Below are 19425 nucleotides of genomic sequence, written 5' to 3' on the forward strand. Positions count from 1 at the left end.
TCAGTCTTTACTGACCGGAGGGGGAAAGTACATTTTCTTTCTCCATCTGTGTAAAACCAAGCAGATACTCTCTGCGAGCCCCTTTTGTCCGATCTTGAGAATTATCCCAAATTATTAATCTTTTTAGTTTTTCTAGATGCATTATTTTTACTATGCATCTAAATATATATCATGTCTAGATACATAGTAAAATTAATATATCTAAAATGCCAAAATGATTAATAATTTGGAATTCAAGGAGCTTATCAGAAGATGTTACGCCAGTGACATAGGAATATTTGGGCAACGACGAGCAGACCAGATCTCGGGGCGACCAGCGTGGGTGAGCTCGAGATCAGCTGCACGGGTGCTGAGCTCAGAGGGTGGCCACGCAAGTGCTCTAACTTGGGGCAGCGGCAGGGGTGCTCGAGCTTGGGAGTGGCAGCTGGGGTGGGAGAGAGGGCCTAATTTTTTAATTTTATACTAAATCATTTTTTCAAAATATTAAAAAATTAAAATTAAAATCCACAATACCAATTAAAATCACTATTAATAATCTGGTGTGGATGTGGTGCATCTATTGTGAACTTTTAAAATTAGTTTAACTTAGAATAAACTAAAACATCTCACGTTTAGAAACAAAGGGACATTTTGGAACGGAGCGTGAATCTTACGATGTTGAAATCGCAGCTATTGAGTTGGTCAAGATGAAACAATTAATAACAGAATACAAGGAGCCAGGAATCTTATAAAAAAATAGCTTGTTCAAGGTGAACCGACACATGTGGAGTCTGAATAAACTTACAACAATAGCTAGACTAGAAATAATATCACATATCATATTACAGTTCCAAAGTTAACCTAAATAAACAGAAGACTACGTAGCCAAAAACCAGTTGCCACCCAAAGAATGTTCTTTCAGGTATCATATACCATTTCACGAAGACTGCCACCAGACAGAGCACATGAACTGGAGTCTGGAGGTAAATTTCAAAGAAAATGACCAGTTTCAGACAACGCGATGCATGCGTTAGTCAATGGTTTCATTTGTACTGTGATACGCCACGATGGATGGCAGAACAATATACTTGCTTATTGTACAGAAGTTTGCTTCAGACTATTCCGTGGCAGCTGAGCACACATGAAGCAAGATCAATGCAGACTGCAGAGTCAACAGATGCTCCGTTCACAAGTAATTGCTCTGATCAGCTCAATCAGACATATTGCTATTTCAGTCGCTTGCTTTGACTGCATCAGTTTTTGTTTCATCAACATCCTCAACTACCTTTACTGGTTGCTGTACATCAGTATCATGGCTGACTTGTTCAGAAGATACTTCTGAGTCAGCTGGCTCATTTCCATTAACACCAGGTGAAGTTTCAGAGACAGAATTGTCCAAATCAGACGAGACTGCTGGTTCACCTACTGTTCTCTCCGCCACTAATGGTTCATCTACCGTTTTCTCTGCCACCATCTCAACTGATGGGGCTGAGGATTCTGCTGCTGCAGAGGCAACCGCATCTGTACCTACTTCAGTATCGCCATTCGAAACATCTGAATGCCGTTCAATACCTTCTGTACTTTGCAGTGGCTCATCTGCCGTACTACAATTTGGCTGTTTAGTACATTCTGCTACATCCTTTGCCTCCGTACTGCCATTTCCAAGGCACACAGTTTCCATTTCATCCTCGGTGCCAATGACTTTACCATCATCAGCTTCCTCAGTCTCTAGGGAAGTCTCCTCAGAATTGGGTGATGATGAAGGAACAGAACTGGATAGACGGTCATTAATGCCTCTCTCTCCATCAAATGTGAACCAGTTTGAATTTGTAAAGAGGGAGCTGCTTTATAAAGACATGGATACATAATCTATCAGCCATTACGTAAAGACAAAGGGTGATAACATTTCGAGATAGCAAATTACCCTTCCTGGTCATCTCCCAGACGCAGAGAAGATATTACCACCTCAGCTGATTCGTCGTCAAAATACACATCCTGAAAGAAGATGTAAAAGAACAGTCCACAAACTCACTAAGATGAAAGAATCTCAACCTTAATCTACTTGAAGAAAATAATATAATCCAAACATATTGAAGTCTACTAACTACCCAGAATGTCCAATTTCCATGAAACGAAATACCAATTTATTATCTCCTTTCTACTTAAAGTTGATTGCGTTTTTTTATGTTCAGGAAACTGTAACAAACTTTTTTTTTGAAAATAGCAGCGAATATTTATCACATTGCATGTTACAACCAACTAAAATGAGCAGGAAAGCAATATTGAGACATAATTCACACTTAAGTATTACCTCATCATCTCGTTCAAGTGATCCTTGTGCCTGCATTCACAAAACCAACATGTATCCTCAATACGTAGCAGTACCCTATTACACTGGTCATGCTAATGGAGTAGAGAACTATGACATGCAAAGATAATGATCTACCCACCCACACACATAGAGACAAGCAGACGACAATGTATGCACTGGGTAATAAAATATGTTGGCAGTGAAATACTCTATTCTAAAAGATGCACATCCACACACCTCTTCAATGTCATCATTGCTGTATATTCCATAACGAAATGCCTGACTCAAGTTATTAGCAAGAGCTGCCACATCGTAATCCCTGTCTCGGTAGTCATCATCATCACTATCCCTACCACGATCATGTAATGATGTTGGGCGCCTGCCTCAATAAAGCATGGCAGCAATGTTTAGATAAAACGAAAGCAATAAATAACATATATACATAAGAAAAGATCGGAAAAGGGAACATACCCACAAGCCCAATGATAAACATTCTCCACTTCATTGCGTTTGACAAGCACATTTGTTTGCCATTCAACCCACTCGGTATTTTCCTATTAAAAGATATAAACGTTCAAAACACAAGCATCAGCAGAAAACCACTAAGACCTTTAAACCAACGATTGCTAGACGAAGGAAAAATAACCTGTAAGTGTGCCTGTATTATGCTGTTACTATTTCCCAACTGAATAAGCTTATTGGCTATTCTTGTCATGTGACCAACATTCCCAATTCTTGGAGGGGCTTTCTCTTCTGAGGGTACGGTAGGCTGAGCAGAGAAGTCATAAAAAAGATGAAAAAGGAACTCTACCGCTAGAATGAAGTAAAAGAATATACACCCTATTAGTAACTTACCGCGTTAGACTCAGTCGATAAAGAAGAAAGTCTTTCCGCAACAAGAATTTTACCAACAGTGTCACAGTCATTAAGAACATGCTCAATAAGTTCAGTTCTTTTACCCTCCAGGCAAGAAACAATTATATTTTCAACATGATGGTGTAAAAAGTTATTATAAGGGTACCTGTTTCCAACAATTATTATAAATCAGGGAATTTGAGCAGAGAAAAAAACAGCTTTACAAAAAAAATGATATCTACACTTACTCAAAGAACAAATCAATTGAGCGCTTTATTGCTGATTGCCTTATTAACTCCTTTTCAGCAGTTTCACTACCAATCGTAAGCAGCACAGAGATGAACTCTACAATCTGAAAAATACAAAATAAATCCAGCTTAGAACAACAATGAGGAGGAAAACGAACAAGGCACATTAAAATCGATAAAATAAAAAACAATAAATACTATGAAGGTTAACACAGACTGTACTCGATGCCATCAGTTCAGGACTCAAAAATGCATGCATGTCAAGGTTCTTTATGGTCCTTTTCTGGTTGGTGCACTGTCACCCAGATGCCTGATCAGGCCTAAGGACACTGCCAAGATTGTGCTGGAGGTATGTTTCCTTAGTGATCTAGAGACGCAAATGCTAATCCAGGCCTGGATCTTCCTGGAAGCGTCATTAGCCTGAGCCAGGTGACATATTATTAGTTTGAACCAGGTGACCAAAAATTGCTCATCAGAGCTAGATGGCAGCACCAGTGGCACTTCCATAACCTTTCTTACAACATTAATACATTGGCTGCCTCTCAATAAGCAGTCCAGAGTTTCATGCTGCTATAGTGAGCCACACCAACAACAGCCTGCTATCACACAAAGCTTTTATTTCACATCCATGAAGGTACTTCGCATGCCACTCTCTGTACCACCTGTTGATGCTTTCTAGTTTCTAGGGATCAAAGGATCTTTTTCTTTCTTTTAGTGTTCAGCATTCAAGGCCAAATATAGGTTGGCTGGTTTGATTGGATCCAAACCATTTGAAACCCAACCTGCTTCCAAGGATCCAGTTTTAAACCTGGAACCAGCAAACCGACTCAAAACAAGGGTTGAGCTGGTTTGGACCCAACACGTGAACTGGCCTAATAGTTACTAACCCAATACATAAATCCATCCATATGTGAAATGAAAAGGTCAAGCAACAAAAAAATGAAAAATAGTCACTGAAGTCCATGGTTAACTGTAAAAGGGTCACCATCCTGTACCTTCAGACGATGTTTTCCAAGAGGTGGGCGCAAATATCCATAAGGTGTTGGCAATATGTTTTCAGCAGAAGAAGTGTCCAATAACTTCAGCAAGTTGCCTAAAATGTTATGTCAGTCATACCAATAAATGAATAAAATCATTGAAAGCATAGAATATGATAAGATTCCTAGCATGTGATTTTCGAAGGCCTGGAAATGATGAACCAAGATTACCTAAACCAAATAGATATGGACAAAATATCCAACACTCACCTAGACTCTCAAGCATACCATCAACTGTCTCTGGACTGGCAGTGACCAATGCCCCATGACTTAAGTTGCTTCTGAATGCTTGATAGGAAGCTGATGCTAGTCTTTTTGGATCCAGCAAAGATATGCACACAGACAATGAATGAACCAGAACAGACTTGGGTCTTGATTCCTCAAGAGCATGATGGAACAACCTTCCAACAAAACTAAAATTTCATAGAACATGACAAAGAAAAATTTAAGTGATGTGAAACAGGAATAATAAACAATAAAATACCCACTTTGTATGGGGTAACACTTCTTAGTTAGACTGCAGAAGGATTAACATGTACTTTGCTCCTCAGAAAAAGATTCCCAAAATAAGTATTAGACTCCTTTTCAGTAAACTACCCAAGATACGTACTTTGCTCCTTGGCAAAAAGTTCCCAAAATAACTGAATAGGGATTAATATGTTGTCAAAGAATAAAGTTGGAATACCTTGGACTGCATATCTTTGTAGCAAGAGATGGCGGTGCACATCGCGTCACTGCACATAGAATTTCTGCAGCGTTGGCGTGCACTTCAGGAGAATCCTGCTTGGCAAGAACTTGCAACATAAACTTTTCTGCTAGGAAATACTTATACAACAAAGGGAACATGATTGAGCAGAGGGAAAATTCCATATAAACCCGTCAAATATCGTAAAAGAAAAAGTTTCACCCTCGACTCAAACAGCATTTAATCTCCCAAAATAAACTTCCAGTATAAAAAACCCCCCGAACAGAATCACTTGCACCCCGTTTGGATGTCTGAATTGAAGGCTGGAATTTGGTATTGGAATTAGCTGCCTTTAATACCTGGTGTTTGGATGTGCTTGGTATTGGAATTGGGAATCTCCCCCAATACCGAGCTCGGCATTAGCCTTCAGCCGCAACCCCTCACTCGATTCGGAGCTCTTACCCTCTGTATTAATCGGCATTGGCTCTCATCTCGCATCCCCCTGCTGCCCCGCGCCTTCCACTCCGGCGACCCCTCCCCTTCCACTCCGGCGGCGCCCCTCCCCTTCCACTCTGGCGGATCCCCTCCCCTTTTCACTGTGGCGGCGACCCCCTCCCCTTCCACTTTGGCGGCGACCCCCTCCCCTTCCAGCTCGACGGCGCAAGCAAGAAGCAAGGCGACGCTGCAAGAGAGAGGATAGGAGAGAATAATGACTTGTATTCCTCCAACCCTAGAAGGGTGGGTATATATAATACCTATACATGGGCCTCTAGATTGGCCTCTATACACATGGCCTCAATATACTCCAACACCCCCCCCCCCCCCCGCAGTCTGAACTACTGGTGCAGCGGTGTTCAAGACTGGACAACAAGAAAGCTAACACCCCCCCCCCCCCCCCCGCGCAGTCTGAACTACCGACGCATCGGTGTTCAAGACTGGACAAGAAGAGAGTACAAATAGAGTACAAAGGGCAAATACCCCCGCAGCCACAACTAACGACCGGCTACGTTGAGACTGGATCGAAACTCCGAGAAGGTCGAGGAGGGCAGCCCGTTGGTGAAGATGTCAGCAAACTGGGAGGTAGTCGGGACATGAAGTACCCGAACATCGCCGATTGCGACTCTGTCGCGCACGAAGTGTAGGTCGATCTCCACGTGCTTCGTCCGCTGATGCTGGACGGGGTTGGTGGAGAGATACACGGCGCTGACGTTGTCGCAGTAGACGAGCATGCTCTTGGCGAGCGGGCTGTGGAGCTCCGCCAAGAGCTGTCGTAGCCAAGACGCCTCCGCTACGCCATTAGCGACAGCCCGATACTCCGCCTCGGCACTAGAGCGGGAGACAACCGGCTGCTGCTTGGACCACCAGGAGACCAGGTTGCCGCCTAGGAAGACGGCGTAGCCGGAAGTGGAGCGACGAGTGTCCGGGCAGCCAGCCCAGTCAGCGTCGGTGTAGACCACCGGCTCAGCAGAGGACGAGCGGTGAAGCACCAGGCCGAGGTCCACAGTGCCACGGACGTAGCGGAGGAGACACTTCAGCGCAGCAAGGTGTGACTCCCGGGGATCATGCATATGGAGACAGACCTGTTGGACAGCGTAGGTGAGGTCTGGCCTGGTGAAGGTGAGGTACTGCAAAGCACCAGCCAGACTCCGGTAGGCAGTAGGATCAGCCACCGGATCACCCAGATCAGCGGACAGTTTCGTCTGAGTGTCGACAGGAGTGGAGCAGGGCTTGCAATCAGTCATCCCAGCCCGCTCCAAGATATCGAGTGCGTACTGCCGCTGGTGCAGGAGAAGACCAGACGGGCGAGGCTCAACAGTGACGCCCAAGAAGTGGTGGAGCTGACCGAGATCCTTCATAGTAAACTCCTGTTGCAGAGAGGAGATGACACTCTGAAGCAACCGCTGACTAGAGGCTGTGAGCACAATGTCATCAACGTAGAGCAGCAGATAGGAAGTCTCATCCCCACGGCGGTAGACGAAGAGAGACGTGTCAGACTTGGCCTCGGTGAACCCCAATGTCAGCAAGAACGTGGCGAACCGAGAGTACCAAGCCCGAGAAGCCTGCTTCAGTCCATAGAGAGACTTGTTAAGCCGGCAGACCATATCCGAACGACTCGAATCCACAAATCCCGCTGGCTGAGAGCAGTAGACAGTCTCTGACAGTGCCGTGAAGAAACGCATTCTTCACATCCAGTTGGTGCACAGGCCAAGAGCGCGAGAGCGCAAGCGAGAGGACCGTGCGCACCGTAGCGGGCTTCACAACTGGGCTGAAGGTCTCATCATAGTCCACACCAGGCCGCAGAGTGAACCCCCGGAGAACCCAGCGAGCCTTGTAGCGCTCCAGTGTGCCATCAGCCCGACGCTTATGCGTCCAGATCTACTTGCCAGTCACCACATTGCAACCAGACGGACGCGGCACGAGGTCCCACGTTTGGTTGGCAAGAAGAGCCGCGTACTCCTCTTCCATCGCGCGACGCCAGTGAGGATCCGCCAAGGCGTCGCGGACAGAGGAGGGTACCAAAGAGACCCGCGGCTCTCCCTCGGTGGCGGAGAGAGTCGCGGCCCGAGACGTCATCCGCCGAGTCACCATGGGATGGATATGCCGAGGATCCCGATGGATAACTGGCGGGTGGTACACCTCCGGCTCGGCTCGAGAGGGAGCCGAAGCAGGCGGCGGCGACGGCTCCGGTGTCGGCATCGCAGGAGCCTCCGGAGCAAGAGGCGGCGCCAATGTCGACGTCAAACGACGCCGGTACACCTGCACTGGCTGAGCATACCGCGCAGGTGTAGGGGAAGGCACGGAGGCCACGCGTGGCGCAGCGGGATTCACTGGGTCCGCACGCGGCACGACCGGAGGTCCGGGGGCCGCGCGTGGCGCGACCGCGAGCACCGGGGCCGTGCTCGGCGCAGCAGAGATCACCGGAAGCGGTGCCGGTGTGCCGGGTAAACCTGCAGGAAAAGGACAGACAGGTAACAGTGGCTGAACCACCGGGTCAGGAGAAGGTGTGGAGGAGGTGGAGTAGGGGAAATCCGACTCGTCAAAGACGACGTGTCGGGAGATCAGGACGCGGCGAGAAGTGAGGTCAAAGCATCGATACCCCTTGTGGTCAGGGGAGTAACCAAGGAACACACACCGAGTCGAGCGGGGCGCCAGCTTGTGAGGAGCAGTGGCGGAGGTGTTAGGGTAACACGCACACCCGAAGACCCGAAGGTGGTCGTAGCGAGGAGGGGTAGCGAAAAGAGCGTGGTGTGGAGTGGGAGCAGGAGAAGCAGTGGACGGAACACGGTTGAGCAAGTAGGTGGCGGTGTGGAGGCTCTCCGCCCAGAAGCGCGGGGGTAGAGAGGCCTGGGTCAGAAGGGTGCGCACGACGTCGTTCGTCGTGCGAATCATCCGCTCAGCCTTGCCGTTCTGAGGAGAGGTATACGGACAGGGCATACGCAGCTAAACACCCCGAGAGAGGAAGAAGGAACGGGAGGTGGAGTTACCGAACTCACACCCGTTGTCACACTGGACGGCCTTAACGGTGAGGCCGAACTGAGTGGACACCCAGACAAAGAAGTGGAGGAGGGTGGGGAAAGTCTCAGACTTGGCGCGCAAAGGAAACGTCCAATAGTGCGAGAAGTCATCGACCACCACCAGATAGTACCTGTAACCAGAAAGTCTAAGTACAGGAGAGGTCCACAGGTCACAGTGAACAAGGTCAAATGCATGAGTCGCATGCGAAGAAGAAGAAAAAGGGAGCCGAACATGACGACCGAGCTGGCAGGCATGGCAGAGGGGCTCAGCAGGAACCCTAGTACCAAACACATCGGTACTACGATTGAGCTGAGCCAGAACATCGCGGCCAGGGTGACCAAGACGGCGGTGCCAGGTGGTGGAAGACGGCGTCGCGGCAAAAGCGGCAGACCAAGACGACCAGGGCAAAGAAGAAGGCGAGAGTGATGCAGCGGAAGAAGACGAAGGGTGTAAAGGGGCTCCGTGCTGTCACACCGGAGTAGCGGACGCCGGGAGGTCGAATCCTTTACAGTGAGGCCAGAAGAATCAAACTCGATGGAACAAGAATTGTCAGCTGTAAACTGACAAATGGAAAGAAGGTTATGAACCATCTTAAGAGCAACAAGAACATTGGGAAGACGAAAAGAGCCAGGAGCAGAACCCACGGCGGTGACAGGAAGGCAAGACCCGTCACCAACCATGACGGAAGGACAAGAGGGGTGTGGGGGTCGGACAGAAGAGAGGATACCGGCATGTGGGGTGGTGTGGAAGGAGGCACCCGAGTCGGCGATCCACTCGGTGTTGACCGGCGGCGTCCGCCCCATGGCGCTGAAGTACTGCGCCACTGCGGCCTGGTCCCACCCCCCAGGCCAGGTCGGCTGCTGGCTGGGTGGAGCGGGCTGGGTACAGAACGGCGCGAACAGGGGAGCAGCAGCGGCGAGCATGGCCGCCGGCTGGGGCTGAGGACGAGGGGCCCCCCCTGCGCGAGGGCGCGACGGCCTGGGCCTGCGTGGCGTGCGCGGCAGGCGCGACAGCCTGCGCAGCGGCAAGGGAGGCAGCGGCCCGCGCAGGGTCCCTGGGCGCGACAGCATGCGCGGCGGGCGCGGCGGCCTGCGTGGCGGCGAGAGAGGCGGCGGCCCGCGCGGCGTGCGCGGCGGGCGCGACGGCAGCCACAGGCGACGGCGGCCAGGTCCTGCGGGCGCGACGGCCTGAGCCTGCACGGCGGGCTGCGCAGCGGCGAGGGAGGCGGCAGCGGCGGCGTCGTCCTGGGGGCCATGCGAGGCGGCGGCGCCCAGGACAGAGGAAGGCACGCGCGGCGGCAGAGATGGGGTGCGCCTGCGCCTAGCGGCGGCACGCCGGCCCCTGCTCGCGCCAAGGCATGCAGCAGCGGCGACGGTGGCGCCAAGGGGCCGTGCTGCGGCATGGCCGCGGGCAGGCCGGCCGTGGGCGGCGCGCCGGAGGGGGCCGCGCCCTGTGCGACCTGTGCAGCAGCAGGGGGGCCGCCCGCGCGCGCCGAGCATGCAGCAGCGGCGGCGAAGGAGGAGGCCGCGGGCGTCCTGGCGCGGCGGCGTCCGGATCTACACCGCGCTGGGAGAGGTCGAGCAGGGGAGGGGGGCCCGCCCGCTTGCTCTGAGCCAGCAGCAAGGCAGCGGCGGCGGCCATGGCACCGGGAACAGAGTAGGAGCCCCACGCGCACGGAACAGAGGAGGGAAAGGGCGCGGCTGTGGCGTGCGCAGCGCCGGCGGGCGCAGCCCATGCGCCAGTGGGCGCGGCAGCAGCGGAGGCGGCGCCGGCGGCAGCGGCCGGGGCCCGCGCGCGCAGAACAGCAGAAACAGAGGCGGCGGCAGCGGAAACAGAGGAAAGAGCAACGCCAGAGGAAGGAAGGGGAAGGAAGGAGGAGGGGTGGAGGTGGCGGCGGCCGGCCGTCCATGGCAGCAAGGACGGTGGCGCCGGCGCCGGCGGCGCCTACAGAAGCAGGAGGCGGCGCCTGCCCAGGAAAGGAGCGTCTGATACCATGCAAGAGAGAGGATAGGAGAGAATAATGACTTGTATTCCTCCAACCCTAGAAGGGTGGGTATATATAATACCTATACATGGGCCTCTAGATGGGCCTCTATACACATGGGCTCAATATACTCCAACAGACGCCCCCTTCCACTCCAGCTGCGGCCATTCCCCTTCCACAATGGCGGCTGCGCCCCTTCTACTCCGGCAGCGGTGCAGGTCCGTCCCTTCCCCTCTTCCTCGATCTGGATGCGGTCCGTTCTTCCTCACAGCCGGTAGCCAGCAGAAAATTGATTTGAGTTCTTTCCTAAGATTCTAAACGCCAATGCAATGACATCCAAACAATAGAATTGGAATCGCATCTCATTTCAATACCATGGCTGATTTGGTATTGAACCCAATTCAATTCCATACCCTCCAATTCAGACATCCAAACGGAGCCTTGGTCTTACTGCTGATGTGCCATCCTAATTAACAGACATGCTGAATAAGCAAGGCACTTCTCACTGTTATACGCTCCAGAGCTCCTCTGAGCCAGCAACAGCAACCAGTCAAGTTGCACAGGATGTGACAGCCAAGAAGAATGGTGAGTTGAACTGAATAAGTTTAGCAGCATGGAAGTTCAACTCACCAAAGGATGTGTGCAATTTGATAGGGAGAGTAAAGTGGGAGGGGGGATCGTCGATTTGAGAAAAAATGCCAATAGTTTATTGATGATGGCAATGGTTTATGGTTGATAAGCTGCAAGATGCGTGAGGGGAAGATAGTAACAAAGATCATTGTTCATAGAATGTTTTTTAAATATTTTTATCTCTATTCGAAATGTTAAACCAACATTTAGTGTATTACCACACAAAATAAATAACCTACATGAACTTTTCAAAAACTCGATCTCCTGAGCACCATCCTGTATGATAATAGCCTAACCTTCCTACCAGTGATAAGGCCTAACCCATCTAGCGCACAACTTATAGAAGTTTACTAGCAAAAAAGAAAAAGTTTTAGAAGTTTAGCGGGTTGAATAAACTGCTTCATTGTTGAGGGCATGAAACTTTTAGAGGATGAATTTCATGACAAGAAATGCTCCTCACACTGTTTATTTATTTCAATATATTAAAATATTTACAGAGTTATGCAGATAGTTCCTCTTTTATTTTTGTTGCATAACTGAGCCAATCTCTGTTATTTATGCCATAGAGGTATCAACATCTCAAAATACATGCTAAGTTTCTGTGTTCCTGAGCATATCTACAAATAGCTTAAACATGAATTTATGCTTGCTATTTCCTCTCAAGAAATCACATGAATAGATATGCTGCGACCAACAATGCCAAATTAATAAATACTGCATGTTTGCTTATGTATACATGTTCATGGGCAATAGAGCTTTTGTAACGTACCGATGAGCTAAACTTATCAGCAATCATTTCAAGGACATCTGTATTTTCTAACCACTGCATTGTATCGCCATAGTTTGAATATATGTTCTCATCAGCACCAATCAGTCGTATCAGCACCTGAAAAATTCCAGGGGCAGATCAACTAAGTGCACCCAATAGTACATTAATCAGAGAATAATTGTTAATATATACCTCCATTATTGATGTGATGCCAATCAGGTCAACAAGCTGGACAACTATCTCTGGATGCCCCTACAAAAAGAATAAGGTTATCTTCCATTGAGATGCTTAGCTTAACAGAAACTACAAACTTATACTGTAGAAGAAACATGGTGAAAGAGTTAGCCCTTTTGCTTAAGCAGATTTCAGATAGGAAATAGTAGACCCAAGCTAAACAGAGTGTAAAATACTATAACTTTTTTAAAACCGAACTATGAAAAAAATGAAGAGGATAGAAGATATGATGTTAGGCTTTGTATGTCAAGTGCAATTAATAAATCATCCGCTGTTTAAAAAGGAAGGTGAGAAATACCTGAACATAATTCATAAGTGGGGCAGTCTTCCGCAGCATCAAACATATTACCACCTACAACAGAATGATTGATTGAACTGAGTTCAAGCTCAGTAAAAAACCACAGAATGAAGTCTAACCACCAAACGGCAAACTTCTGCAAGAGACCTAAACAAGGCTTTATCTGATGGTTCAGATATAAATAATGGGCAAAAACTAAGTTACCTTACTGAAATAACCAGATAATAATGTGCTATGCGGATGATCAGGTTTCACAAATGAGAAAAGCAAGTCCATTAGCTGCAACACAAAAAAGGGGAAAGAGGAAACGACATAAGCTACAAGTTAATAATCTACAGCTAAAAATGTTCGAAGCGAAAATTATAAAGAGCGAATATACAACAAGAATGTTAACCTCTTCATCTTCGACTAGGGTCCTCAAAATGACATCAATTTCACAAGTAAATATTTCACAAGCAATAAAAGGGAACCTACAAGGAGTTGAGAGAAGTTTTAAGTGAGAAACTCGGGTTTTAAACAAAATGACAGCAACATTAAAGATCAATGTCATACTTGAACGAGCGCTTTTTTTCACTGTCCTCTGGAACTTCTTCCATAACATAACGAAGCAACTGTTCCACCTGGGCCTTGTCACGTAAGCTACAGATAACATTTCAAGCATTACATATGGGGAAAGCAGCACTATTTGGGTATATGCATCATAATGTGATACTCACTACTCACGAAAGGAAGCCCAGATAAGGCATCCAGACACAAAGCCCACTTCTTTGCAGATAACAAACAAACCCAAAAAAATTATACATAGCAGACAATGCCAATTCCAGAAAAAGCTAACTCGAATACAATTTCATGAGCATATGAGTGAGCACCTTTGTCTTCCATATTTAAACTCAGATGCAGCATTTTGAGTGCAGAAGTAAACACAATTTTCTCATAAGCACTCTTTGCTATTATCTAACAGTAGACTTATTTACTGCTGCAACTATTGCACTATATGTCTCATAAATAATGCTACAATAATGAAACAAAATAAAAGAAAGAAAGCTAAGTTGCAACGGAAAATTAAACATGCCACTCATGTCACTGAAACTAATAACAGAAATTAATAAGAAAATTACAAGTTTATGAGTCGTGAATTCAGTGCTTTGCACTCCTGAATAATTTCATCCTCATCAAGAAGTTCTTCCAATGTAAAATTTTCTTTGTCCAGAATTGTATCCACCTGAAACAGTAAAACATTAAGTCAGCTATGTAAAATATTCCCTTTGATGACAAATGGGGTTAAAAGACGCAAGATCTCCATGGTATGAGCTATTTGCAATGACTATTTAGAATAAAAGTAATTCACGTTGACCATTGAATTAAGTTTCCTGGTCATTTCACACAAGGAAATTGGCAATATAATAAGTTGCAGGCTTGTACATAAAATTAGCATTGAAACAAATTTACAAGTGTTGAATATCAACCCTATATTGTGAGACCATTCAACAATTCCTCCTCCATATATATCAAAATAAAGTGAACACAAGCTCCAACCAGAGCATTCCCAATAATAGAACTAGAATGCAAAAAAAAAAGGGGAGAGCATATTGCGATTAAAACACTATTCCAGTACACCATACAAATCCTGTCTGCAACTGCAGCAGCGCCCTATGTGCCAGACTCTTCATGTCACACTTGAAGATGCTAACAAACATTTGACTAAGGCAAATGCTCGTAAAACAGAGTCCCAAACGATAAACGAGGTACAGTGTAAACAACACATCTGCCATGGAATGAATTTCCTGCCACAGAGATGCTCCAGTCATCCCGCAGCTGTGACGAAACCTAACCAAATGGGAACCCATGCACATGGCTCCTTTCTGCGACACACTCGATTCCACAAGCACCATCGAATCCACGGGAACAGCATTAGAATGTCCTCACCAACGCAAAAACACACACACCTCGCAGCCGCAGCGCGCGCGCACACAAATAACCCACCCACGAGCTTCCCGGGAAAATCATTCAAAGCGAGCGAGCATTACAACCCAACAGCCGAATCCAAATCCAATCCACCGACCCAATCCGAAACTAACAAAGCAACCAGCCCGAACGACCACACCCGCAAGCTCACAGTCACAGCGCCACGCACCCACGCGGCCAACCTGAGCGAAGCAGCAGGGAGTGACGAGGAGGAACTCACGGGCGAGGCCGCGGACAGGCCGGTCATGCGCCAGAACATGGCGGCGGCGGCGGCGGCGGGATGAGCAGCGGCGGATCTAGGGTTTGGGGCGCCGGGGAGCGCGAATCCGCGGGCGGGCCCGCGCGAATCCGGGCGGCGGCGGCCGGGGAGGGCGGGGCGGATCGGGAGGGCAGGAGGGCGGGCGGATCGAATTGGGATCGCGAGGTGGGGGAGGGCAGAAGGGGGGGCGCACGCACGCACACACACGAGAGGACGAAAAAAGAGCACGCTTTTCTGTTTGGCCTTCCGTTTTCCGTCCAACGTTTGGGTAAAGTTTGATCTGGGTTGGATTGGTCTTGCTTCTGGGGGGCTGTTACTTTCGGCGAGGCAAGAAGGTGGCGAATGATTAGACGAGAGTTTTAGCTTTATAATTTGGTTTATTTTCAAGTACTAAATTTTGATTTTAGGAAAAAATAGTACCAAAATAGAATTTGGTCATTGTACAAAGCACTATCTTTGCTAATTAGAACTACATGGTTACTATACGTACACCTAAATGATTTGTTGTATGTGCCCCTCTATTTTGGCAACAGCACATGATTGACAAAGCATTTCCTAGAATGCAGTGTTAGAGCGTCTCCAAAGTTTGGCAAATCGAGTTGTCATCTTTGATTTTTGGTAAAAACGTTAAAAATACTCCTCCAACAGTTTGGCAAAAGACTTGGCAATTTTTGGCAACTTGGGAAAAACCAGCCTCCAGCACGTAAGAGCATCTCCAGCAGTTGACAAATCGAATTGACATTTTTTATTTTTGGCAAAAATGTTAAAATACTCCTCCAACAGTTTGGCAAAGACTTGGCAATTTTTGGCAACTTGGGAAAAACCAGTCTCCAACGCGTAAATATACGCGCGCGGCACGCGGTTGATATCGTGGTTTCTAGTCAAGTGGGAGGGTGAAAAAGAAATAAATAAGAGAGAAGGGTTCCTGATTTAAGTTTTCAAGAGGTGGAAGGGCATAAATATAATTTTATTTCTCTCTCAGGATTCCTGATGTAAGTTAGATCTGGGTTTGGCAAGTGAATTATGTCAAACTGTTGGAGATAAGCTTTTTTTTACTTGGTATATCTTTTAGAAGTTGGCAAAACGCAAGATATACCAAGTAAAATATGGCAAACTGCTGGAGATGCTCTAAATATACGCGCGTGGCGCGCGGTTGGCATCGTGGTTTCTAGTCAGATGGGAGGGTGAAAAAAGAAATAAATAACAGAGAAGGGTTCCTGATTTAAGTTTTCAAGAGGTAGAAGGACATAAAATATAATTTTGTTTCTCTCTCAGGGTTCCTGATGTAAATTAAATCTGGATTTGGCAAGTGAATTATGCCAAACTGTTGGAGATAAGCTCTTTTTTTATTTGGCATATCTTTTTAGAAGTTGACAAAACACAAGATATGCCAAGTAAAATATGGCAAACTCTTTGAGATGCTCTTATGTCTACAGAAAGAAGAAAAATAGTATGCCTTCATGATACAGTATTGCAAAGCATTGATTTTAGTATCAGATCCCTCACTTTCATGCATGTATAATGTAGCTACGTGGCGTTATTTCTTAACCCTTGTATACCATCACGCGCGGCATAGTGCAAGTGTTAACTTAAATTGCTTGGATGGCAAAAATGAAGGACAAACAAAATGGGGAGCCATGATTTTAGGGATAAGGGGGTAAACCTAATTTACGGTATGATATTCACCTTCTTCTGTTGTAGAACATAGCTAAGACTACCACAATAGCTTAGCAGATGAATCAAAAAACTTAGTATTTAAAAATAATTAAACATGGTTAATCAACCAAATGACCATATAAACAACCACGTATACAAAATAAATGTTGAAGGTAGTTTTGCCTATCATCCACAATTAATAGGCTAATCTCAATAGAGGTTTCATGGAGAGTATTATGGCATTAAATTCTATGCCACAATCATCATTTTTGCTGATGTGGCGAGGAGACGAAAGAGAGAGTTTCAGAAAATGAGAGAATAATTTCATCTCTAATAAAACTCAACTGGTACGGAATACCTAGTTTAGTAGTCCAGGTGAAACTATAAACACTAAACTGTTGCATGAGATCTGACCTAAGCATATTTCATGGGTCTTTTTCTAAAAAAATTATAAAAATAAATGATTGAGGTAAGTTTTGCCAAACATCAACCATTATTCCATTAATAGGGGCATTAAAGCATGTTTCACGCCCTTTTTAAAAAAAAACAACATTGGTCACATTGCTACGGTTCTGTTCTCCAAAAAAAAGTATGCACAATACCTGTCACATCGAATATTTGAACACGTGCATGGAGCATTAAATGTAGTTAAAAGAATAATTAATTACACAGTCTAACGATTCATACGAGACGAATCTAGTGACACGTTAATTAATTTATGATTGGATATTAATTGATCAAATAACAACGAAATGTGCTACAAGTATCCAAAACTCAATTTTTTCACCATCTAAACACAGCCTACATATACTAGACAAAGATGGTGTTAGCCTGGAGCCATCGGGTGCGGTCTGTAGATGAAGCATAAATCTTTTGGAGAAGGGTAAAAATACTGATACTACCAATGCTGCATGTTAGGTGGTCCGTTCAATCTTTTACGGTTCTGCATTCTCAGTCCCAATCCAATCCCCCATCCTGGCCAATTTCACACCCACATAATCTTGAGCTGAAACTCTAGTACACACTATATTGAGATGATGGTTTCCCACAACAGATTTTGGTGAACACAAGCTTTACTGCGTGACATTTCTACATGTGAACCTTTTCCTAAAATTTGCTCACTTCTACCCAATGAAGTTCAACGGTAACTTGTTTTTTTCTTAACTAGCACAATGCTCGTACGTTGCTATGAGTAATATAAATTTATTCTGACCTATATGATACCATCAAACTTTACACTTGTCACTCCGTATACATGCAATGTCGTGATGCAATAAGGCATTGATCGTTCAAGTTCCGATTGGGATTTCGATTGATTTATCTTGAGTTCATATTAGAATTCCAATTGAAGGACCAAAAATTATTGCTTGCTTTAGTATTTTCATAATTAATTTATGATTTTTTATTTTATAATAGTATTTTGCAGATTATAATCACCAAATTCTGATATTTTGTATTAAATCTTATTTAAGGAATAACTTTGACATGTAATTGTCTCAATTATATATCCAGTAATGTTAACACCCACTTCATAACTCGAAAAAATAGAAGCCTATATTCATTTTGCATGTCGGCACCAGAACTAATTTTTTTTTACAGCAGAGAATTAAGGGCAATTTCACGTTGGAAGAAGAGGCAAAGGTAAGGGAAAAAAGTATGTAAATAGACTCAAGAAACTTATAATGTGACGAAAAAACAATAATGCAGTAAATTTTGTAAAGGATTGTGTTCGGGGTAGTGCTTCCGATGCATTTAATCACGGCCAAGCACTGGACAAGAAAATTATATATCGGGTGTGATCCAGGACAAGCCTATGGACTTAGGCACATATTGCGATGAGTAGCATCATCATATTGTGAGAACAAGCTGTTAAAATCCGCATGAATCCTTTCGAGAATCCCAGCCACATAGTTCAATTGTGGTACTTCATACTTCTACACCACTAACCTCATAGTAAACACCTCCTCACGAAGTGAGATTTGTGATCTATTCAAGACTAATGTGCCTTATTGACTTAAAATTTACCCCCAAAAACTATTTGAATAAATTATGGAAAGAAGGGTATTCACGCAGAACCATTTATACTTGCCTACTTACAATGAATAATCACAGCCATCCAAGCAAGGGTCACGCGCAAATGGCAGGAGAAACCGCTCCGGAGTGGCTAACAGCAACTTCACTGCACCTGCTGATACCTTCAACGCCTGCACGCACACTCCTGAGAATCCCATCAGAGCATGGAACACATTTGGAAGACCTGTCTGCAGATTGTTCAGCGTCATGGCTCGGCTTGTCTTAACAGAGGTTAGGTATCTTGCCTTCTCCTCCTCGACCTGCTTTCTAAATGCTTCCAATTTCATTTCATTCTTTGATACTGAATACTGATTCTTATTTGGAGGCTGGGCTGAGCTTTGCTTGCATTTCACTATGTTTCTCTAACTGGGTCTGGAACTTGCTCTCCATGTTATCTGACTTTTCTCTTCAGCTGGCGTTCTTCATTCTGTGTACCTTAGAGTGTATGGCTGACATAAAAGTCTTTATTGCTTCACCTGCTACCTGTTTAAGGGTCATTTAAGAGAGAGCTTGTGAAAATAACTAAATGGTAAGTGATGGAGTTCATGCCAGATGAGTATAATAGTCCAGTTCATACATGAAAAATGCATGTGTTTCTTATTTAATGGAAAAAAATCATATTTCTTAAGTTCCTGAAAGCTGGATTTAACTGAAAGAAAGACCAAATTGGTTCTACTATACCTTCTCAGGTAGTCTCTCAAGAGCACGCTGGAGTTCTCAGAGAGGTTACGGATTCCAGATGAGCTTTTCATTAGCCATCATCATCAGGAAGGCAGTCCGTGAGTTTTATCCATTGGTTAAGGATGCTTATGTATTCGCTGCAATGCAATGAGATTACAGAAGGCACTTGTGCCATCCAGAGACCTCAATTTCCAGCTGAGATGTTGCTTGGCAATGAGTGTCACTTGTTGGCTCACTCCCAGGTG

General features: G+C 45.8%; 1 protein-coding gene across 4 annotated transcripts; it reads right to left on the bottom strand.

The window, feature by feature from the left end:
• Positions 1 to 793: 793 nt before the first annotated feature.
• Positions 794 to 14930, bottom strand: LOC120707283 (serine/threonine-protein phosphatase 6 regulatory subunit 3-like). Of its 4 annotated transcripts, none has more exons than XM_039992160.1 (19): positions 14732 to 14930; positions 13665 to 13768; positions 13099 to 13185; positions 12941 to 13016; positions 12751 to 12825; positions 12547 to 12600; positions 12207 to 12266; positions 12015 to 12131; positions 5116 to 5210; positions 4641 to 4831; positions 4389 to 4486; positions 3394 to 3497; positions 3146 to 3311; positions 2937 to 3059; positions 2762 to 2844; positions 2528 to 2669; positions 2291 to 2320; positions 1904 to 1974; positions 794 to 1823 (listed from the first exon to the last, which is right to left on the bottom strand). In XM_039992160.1, exons 1-19 carry the CDS (start codon positions 14768 to 14770, stop codon positions 1211 to 1213), a joined length of 2328 nt encoding a protein of 775 aa, XP_039848094.1. In that variant the 5' UTR covers positions 14771 to 14930; the 3' UTR covers positions 794 to 1210. The 4 variants fall into 4 exon arrangements, with proteins under 4 accessions (XP_039848094.1, XP_039848092.1, XP_039848093.1 ...); XM_039992158.1 differs by having other exon boundaries at positions 4641 to 4843; positions 14732 to 14929; XM_039992159.1 differs by having other exon boundaries at positions 794 to 1820; positions 4641 to 4843; positions 14732 to 14926.
• Between the last annotated feature and the right edge of the window lie 4495 nt (positions 14931 to 19425).

Source organism: Panicum virgatum, chromosome 5K, assembly GCF_016808335.1.
Source record: "Panicum virgatum strain AP13 chromosome 5K, P.virgatum_v5, whole genome shotgun sequence".
In the NCBI taxonomy this organism is placed as follows: Eukaryota; Viridiplantae; Streptophyta; class Magnoliopsida; order Poales; family Poaceae; genus Panicum; species Panicum virgatum.